At 53.6% G+C, this 7,839-nt stretch overlaps 1 protein-coding gene and 1 gene segment (V, D, J or C); both read left to right on the forward strand.

Annotated features, from left to right (window-relative positions):
- The first annotated feature begins 1,610 nt into the window (after window positions 1-1,610).
- LOC102254795 lies at window positions 1,611-2,275 on the forward strand. The segment is given in 2 exon segments: window positions 1,611-1,701; window positions 1,814-2,275. Coding segments are annotated over 2 exon segments (483 nt in total).
- A 3,131-nt stretch (window positions 2,276-5,406) lies between these two features.
- LOC102255101 (immunoglobulin iota chain-like) overlaps window positions 5,407-7,839 on the forward strand; it is a gene marked incomplete at its 3' end in the record, with an annotated part of 3,290 nt that continues 857 nt past the window's right edge. The window contains exons 1-2 of the mRNA XM_005872803.2: window positions 5,407-5,493; window positions 5,604-6,138. Of these exons, the coding sequence (XP_005872865.2) occupies window positions 5,448-5,493; window positions 5,604-6,138 (581 nt within the window). The remainder of the gene's footprint in view (window positions 5,494-5,603; window positions 6,139-7,839) is intronic.

Consider the following 7,839-nt stretch of genomic DNA (forward strand, 5'->3'; position numbering starts at 1 on the left):
TCCTTCCTTCCTCCTTCCTTCCTTCCTTCCTTCCTTCCTTCCTTCCTTCCTTCCTTCCTTCCTTTCTTCCTTCCTTCCTTTTTTCCTTCCTTCCTTTTTGGGCCTCCAATATTTCCCATGACCAAGGAAGGTGTGAGGTGGGGATCTGAGGGAAAGGCTGTGTCCTCTCAGAACTGCCCTCCGCCCAGGTCCCTGAATGGTTCTCCTGGGGCAGCCTGCACGTGCAAGGCCATCCCATTGGATGGATCCTTCCAGCTGGCTGCTTGGTTCTTCAACATGTCTGCTGGCGGTGGCCCCCATTCCTCAGGGATCCCCAAAGCTCTTCAGGACGATCCAACTCATTTCCAGCCACAATCCCAGTTAAAATGAACCAACAAGTAAAATACATCTAATTTGGAAGAAGTGAAGTCTCCACTATCATTATTTCCGTTTAAGTTATTGGTTGAAATGAGTCACTCCCCGTGCAATCAGCATGGGTCTGGGATTAAATATTAGTGTCTTTAATTTATATGCTGGGCTTCAGTGGTCATTAGTCATAGTTGCAAGTGGCCCTTTTGCCTCCTGTGGTGGCTGACATGCTTAGCATTTCTATGACGCGTGTTCTCATGTGGATACACGTGTGCAGAATGACTGTAATGACATGGAGGACCCCTGCAGCCCGGGCTCTGAGTCCTCGTGGTCCTAACGGGACGAGGAACAGGACAAGGTGGGACCTAGTGAAGGTCAGAGGTCTGCTTCCCGCAGGAGGATGAGGACAACTGGCCTGTGCCCGGGGCTCCCCATGGTTTCCCAGGAGACAAGGATCCAGTCCGCTTGGTCCACAGGCCCAGCTGGTGGGCTTCTGAGCAGACCAGTGACTACTGCCATCTCACTGTCACCTCACACTGAGGCCAGGATTGTCTGAGCTGCCTTCCCTGGGGCTTGGCTGGCATCATCTGAGGCCACCAGGGGGCAGTGTTGCCTGCATTTGGGAAAGTGCTCCCTGGGGTTCAGCCCTGACCTACAGGAAGTCTCCTGGGTGCTAAGAAGGACTTTCTCCTGAGCGTGTGGGGGGTGGAGGGGGATGTACTGTGTCCGTTCCATCCCAATGTTTCCCCTCCTGGGAGAGGCAGCAAATGTCCCGGGGCCTCAGATGCTGTGGAGATTGGGACAAGGACAGGAGAGGACTCATTTCAACTGAGGAGCCTCAGGGAAGGTGGAGAAAGACTGGGAGATACCGGCTTTGCCCGCGGTTCTTGGGCAACAGAGGAACTGGAGTTCTAAAAGCCAACCTAGAGCCTGTCCTCCCTCCTCCCAGTGTCTCTGAGGGGAGTCCCCGTATTCCTCAGCCAGGAAACCTGTAGATGGCCAAGGAGGAGGGACAGGACCTCCAAGGTGGCCTCCAGTCCCTAGGCACTTGACTGTGGTCTCAGGGGGCCCCCGTTGAGAAAAAAAACTGTCCAATATAATCTCTCAGGTTCGCTCTGAGTCTGATGAGCAGAAGCATCTAGATCAAGGGTCAGCTCAGAGGAGGGAGAAGACAGGCAGGTGCAGGAAGTGGATTTGCATGGACGCCCCTCCCCCCCATGAGGCAGGGGGAGGGGATAAGAGAGGTCTGGGGGAGCCAGGCTCAGGCTTGGGGTCTCAGAAGGCAGCGCTCTCAGGGCACCTCCACCATGGCCTGGGCTCTGCTCCTCCTCAGCCTCCTCTCTCAGGGCACAGGTGAGGCCCCAGGGAAGGGACACGGGGACACCTGGGCTGACTCTCTGCCTCCTCCTCAGGCCCCCCCGGTCCCAGCACTGAACTCACCAGAGTGTGTTTTTGCTCTTTTCAGGGTCCTGGGCCCAGGCTCCCCTCACTCAGCCTCCCGCAGTGTCTGGGACTCCAGGGACTTCAGTCACCATCTCCTGTGCTGGAAGCAGCAATGACATTGGGTATTATAATTATGTCTCCTGGTACCAACATCGCCCGGGCACAGCCCCTAAACTCCTGATTTATAGTGTCAGCACTCGGCCCTCGGGGATCCCTGAGCGCTTCTCTGGCTCCAAGTCTGGCAACACGGCTACCCTGACCATCGCTGGGCTGCAGGCTGAGGACGAGGCTGATTATTACTGTTGCTCCTATCGATATACAGACAGTAGCACTCTCCACAGTGGTGCGGGTTCATGGGGAAGTGAGACCAAAACCCGTCCTGGGCTCCCAGGCACCCTCCTTGCTGTGAAGACGCTTCCCCACCCTTCATACACAAGGGCCCAGAGAATCATATTCTAATTGCCTCCCTCCTCCGTCACCATAACATGCACTCTCTCTCTCTCTCACTCTCTCTCTCTCTTATTGTTTTGGGACAATGACAGTTTCCTCTTTATTTGTGTGTCATAAGGTCTGTAATATGCAACTCTTTCCAACCCCTCCCCACACCCCTCAACTGCAGTGATAGAGAGAAGAGGCAATGCATGCTGGGGCAGATATACAGTTCTCAGGCGAATCTTCACTTTAAATGCTCTGGTCTCACCCAGCGACCGGTGTGGCTCAGTTGTTGAGCATCGGCCCATGAATCAGGAGGTCACAGGTGGATTCCTGTTCAAGGCACCTGCCTGGGTTTCAGGCTTGATCCCCAGTAGGGGGCATGCAGGAGGCAGGATTCTCTCTTATCATTGATGTTTCTGTCTCTCTCCCTCTCCCTTCCTCTCTGAAATCAACAAAAATCTATTAAATGCTTTGGTCTCTACACCAGAGCAGAACATCTTGGATTTACAGAAAGGACATTGTCGTATTCATTTCCGTGTCCCCCATGCTCTCCTGTCAGGATGACCCTCTTCGGTGGGCTGTTCCTCTCCACGCCTGTTGCTGAAAGAAGAGCAACTGGGAAACGGTGACTGTGTTGCTAAGGGACTGAGGACAAAGCGTTAGATGCTCTTTTCTTTTCGGGCTTCCTCTATTACACACCGTAGGTACATAAGCGGAGCAGGGAAGGTTTTGATAGGGGGCCATCTGGAATTGTAAGAAATATGAATCCTGCTCTGTTCACTGTGAATGTTTTATTCTGGTTAAAGGAGGCACATTCTCACCTGGCTGGGAGTTATGGTTCCTGGGAGCTCACCCGGGATTGCGGCCCGTCCTCCCCACAGGGAGCTGCCTGTGATCATGGGAAGATGATCAACCTTCTTGCAGAACCCAGAGCCGCCAGCCCTTTGAAGATCCCCAGCCTTTGCACACCCACAGGCCTTTGTGAATCTCCAGCCCCATTACCTGTAAACTGCCCATTTGGCACACCTTTCATCCCTCTAATCCTTGTCCTTCTCCCCAATAAGCAGCGGGCTTATGGGGGGCAGAGCAGATTTCTGTGGGTGACCCGCTGCTCTCCCAGACTGCCCACAGGATGGGAATAAACGCTCACATGATTCCACCCTGTTCTGCCGAATTGGCTCAAGTAGTGACTGGCAGCGCGGACCCATGGCTTGTCGGGTTACATTTTGGGTTGCAGCTCTGTTTTATGTAGACTTTCCACTCCCTTAGATGAGTGAAATCCTCATCTGGAGGCAGTTCTGCAGGATGCCAGTCTCCCCCTCCACCTGGGCTCTTTCCAAAGTGGCTCCTTTTTTCCCACAAGAAAAGAGCTACCTGGTCTGTGTGTCCCCCTCTTTACAAGAATCCTCAACGTATCTGTTCTCTGTGACAAGCCAGTGCAATGTCCCCCCGGCACACACATGTGCCTGGTGTGCGTCGACAAGGCCAAGAATGGCTTGGCATCCCAATGCACGTGGGCTTCAGCACCGGAAACACTGTACTGGACCAACTCCTCCCACTTTGCCAGGATTTTCCTGGTTTAGCACTAAAAGTGCCATATCTCAGCCAGAGCCTCATTCTCAGGCACATTAGCATAGATGTTCACTGTGAAGATTAGTTTCATGGTTATCTTGGGGGGGCGGCGGGGGGCCAGATTAAACATGATTTCGGGATGTGTCTGTGAGGGTGTGTCCTGGGGGAGATTGGCATTAGAACCGGCCACTCAGGAGACAGATTGCCCTCCCGATGAGATTGGGCTCACACAACCCACTGAGGGTCTGAGTAGAACAACAGGTAAAGGAGGAAGGAATCCACCTAGGCTTTGGTCTCAGGGGTTGAATGGTGACAGCTCATCTCCCCTTCGCCTGCCCTGGGACTGAAACTTACCTGATCAGCGCCCCTGGCTCTCAGGCCTTTGTGCTGACACTGAATGGCAGCACCAGCTTGACTGGCTCTCAAGCTTGCAGAAGGCAAGCAGCGCAGGGGACTTCCCTGCCTCTAGAATCCATAATCGTGTGAGAGAGGCAATGCCCCAAAGGCTCATTCCTCCCAACATACATCCAGGGCGGGCAAAAGCACGTTTACAGTTGTTCATGTGGAAAAGAATGCAATAATCCTATATAATGAAAGCGTAGTATCCAAACTGCCCCCTGAACCAGGAGGTGGTCCTGGAGTTCGACCAGGGGGCGGGGCCTGCCAGGGGAAGGTGGGCAGTACCTGGCCTGCAGCTGCTGGGGCCTCTAGTGAATGAATAATAACACAAGAATAAACTCCATGTTCCACACACTCACAGCTGTGACCCTGCTTTCTCCCCGCCCCGTGGATTTTCTGAGTCAGGAACAACGGAGCCCGTGACAGAGCCGAGGGAATCCAGCCCGCCGTGGGGTGGCCCTACCTTCCTATTGGGGAGGTCACAGTGCGGATGACAAGGGATTTTAGGGCGTCCACCCATGGCCGCGTGGGACACGGGCGAGGACAACGTCCAGGCCGGCTGGGATGAGGGGATCCCGTTACTGCTCTTCTCGGGGACCACGGGCAGAGCTGCAGGTTTGTCATTCTCCCTCAACCCCTTCTTTTTTTTTTTTAAATAAGTTTTTATTGATCTCAGAGAGGAAGGTGGAGGGAGAGAGATAGAAACATCAATGATGAGAGAGAAACATTGACTGGCTGCCTCTTGTGTCCCAAAACAGCAGTGCCCAATAAATCAAGGTCACCTGAGAGGCAGATGAGAACTGTGGCCTCCCGGTTCATTTCTCAACACTCAACTACTGAGCCATACTGGCCGGACTAAATGCAGATTTTTAAATAATCTTATATCTATTACATACACACACAAGGTGGGTACAAATGTAGGTTTACAGTTGTTTGCAGGAAAAACAATACAATTAAGAAGTAATAATACAAGAATAAATTTTGTGTTTCCCATACTCACAACTATAAACCTAAGTTGCCCCACCCTGTATATGTCAGAGTTTAATGCCTCAGCTAAGTTCTGCCCAGGATACAGAAGCATCTAGAGTCCAGCACCAGGTCAGGGTGGTGTGAGAAGAGGCAGGTGCAGGAAGTGGATTTGCATGGAGGCCCCTCCCTCCTCTGGGCAGGGGGAGGGGATAAGAGAGGTCTGGGGGAGCCAGGCTCAGGCTTGGGGTCTCAGAAGGCAGCGCTCTCAGGGCACCTCCACCATGGCCTGGGCTCTGCTCCTCCTCAGCCTCCTCTCTCAGGGCACAGGTGAGGCCCCAGGGAAGGGACACAGGGACACCTGGGCTGACTCTCTGCCTCCTCCTCAGGCCCCCCGGCCCAGCACTGAGCTCACCAGAGTGTGTTTTTGCTCTTTTCAGGGTCCTGGGCCCAGGCTCCCCTCACTCAGCCTCCCTCAGTGTCTGGGACTCCTGGGTCTTCAGTCACCATCTCCTGTGCTGGAAGTAGCAATGACATTGGGTATTATAATGATGTCTCCTGGTACCAACATCGCCCGGGCACGGCCCCTAAACTCCTGATTTATGGTGTCAGCTATCGGCCCTCGGGGATCCCTGAGCGCTTCTCTGGCTCCAAGTCTGGCAACACGGCCACCCTGACCATCGCTGGGCTGCAGGCCGAGGACGAGGCCGATTATTACTGTTGCTCATATACAACCAGTAGCACTCTCCACAGTGGTGCAGGTTCATGGGGAAGTGAGACCAAAACCCGCCCCAGGCTCCCAGGTGCCCTCCTTGCTCTGAAGATGCTCCCCTCCCTGGGCAGTGCGATAGGCGGCCTGGCCTGGAGGATTCGTCCTCTACCCCTTCCTCCCGCCTCTCCCAGAGCCTGGAGAGCCAGCGTGTTTTTTCAACTCTTCTCCCCTCCCCCACGAAATCCGCAGGATCCTGCTCTCGGGTTTACTGCCTTTGTTGTGTTTTGTGCATCCAGAGGCCCCTCATTCAAAAGCACTCATTGGAACAGCCATGGGGAGGCTTTGCTAGGCATGCTGGGTAGATGTCCCACAATCCTCTGGGAAATCCTCACTTCAAATCCCTGGGCCTCCCTCACCTGCACAGACCAACCTGCATCCAGTTCTCCACTAATGAAGTGGGACAGACAATAAAGATAAATCTTTAATTTCCCTCATTTCTTCCCTTTCTCCTTCCATTCCTTCCTTCCTTTGTTCCTTTCTCCCTTCCTTTTTCCTTCTCACCCCCTTCCTTCCTTTCTTCTTTCCTTCCTTCCCTCCTTCCTTCTTTTCTTCCTTTTTGGGCTCCCAATACTTTCCACGACCAAGGAATGTGTGAGGTGAGGATCTGAGGGAAAGGCTGTGTCCTCTCGGAACTGCCCTCCGCCCAGGTTGCTGAATGGTTCTCCTGGGGCAGCCTGAACGTGCAAGGCCATCCCATTGGATGGATCCTTCCTGTTGGCTGCTTGGTTCTTCAACATGTCTGTTGGGGTAGCCCCCATTCATCAGGGATCCCCAAAGTTTTTCATGATGATGCACCTCCTTTCCAGCTACAATCCCAGTTAAAATGAATCAACAAGCCGAACCGGTTTGGCTCAGTGCATAGACCATCGGCCTGCGGACTCAAGGGTCCCAGGTTCGATTTCGCTCAAGGGCATGTACCTTGGTTGCAGGCACATCCCCAGTGGGGCGGGGGGCGTGCAGCTGATTGATCCTCTCATCAATGTTTCTAGCTCTCTGTCCCTCTCCCTTCTCCTCTGTGAAAAAAATCAATAAAATATATATTTTTTAAAAAATGAATCAACAAGTACAAATACATCTAAGTAAGAGGAAGTTAAGTCTCTGATATCATGTTCTCCGTCTAAGATATTGGTTGAAATGAGTTACTCCCCATGCAATCAGCATGGATCTGGGATTAAATATTAGTGTCTCTAAATTATATGCTGGACTTCAGTGGTCATTAGTCACAGTTGCAAGTGGTCACTTTGCCTCCTGTGCTGGCTGTCATGCTTAGCATTTCTATGATGCGTGTTCTCATGTGGACACACGTGTGCAGAATGACTGTAATGAGAACGGGGACCCCTGCAGCCCGGGCTCTGAGTCCTCCTGATCCTAACGGGACGAGGAACAGGACAAGGTGGGACCTAGTGAAGGTCAGAGGTCTGCTTCCCGCAGGAGGATGAGGACAACTGGCCTGTGCCCGGGGCTCCCCATGGTTTCCCAGGAGACAAGGATCCAGTCCGCTTGGTCCACAGGCCCAGCTGGTGGGCTTCTGAGCAGACCAGTGACTACTGCCATCTCACTGTCACCTCACACTGAGGCCAGGATTGTCTGAGCTCCTTCCCTGGGGCTTGGCTGGCATTATCTGAGGCCACCAGGGGGCAGTGTTGCCTGCATTTGGGAAGGTGCTCCCTGGGGTTCAGCCTTGACCTGCAGGAAGTCCCCTGGGTGCTCACCAGGCCCTTCTCCTGAGCGGGTGGGCGGTGGAGGGGGATGTCCTGTGTCCGTTCCGTCCCAATGTTTCCCCTCCTGGGAGAGGCAGCAAATGTCCCGGAGCCTCAGACGCTGGGGGGATTGGGACAAGGGATACGTGAGGACTCATTTCAACTGAGGAGCGTCAGGGAAGGTGGAGAAAGACTGGGAGATAC

This window comes from Myotis brandtii, unplaced genomic scaffold (genome assembly GCF_000412655.1).
Source record: "Myotis brandtii unplaced genomic scaffold, ASM41265v1 scaffold3905, whole genome shotgun sequence".
In the NCBI taxonomy this organism is placed as follows: domain Eukaryota; kingdom Metazoa; phylum Chordata; class Mammalia; order Chiroptera; family Vespertilionidae; genus Myotis; species Myotis brandtii.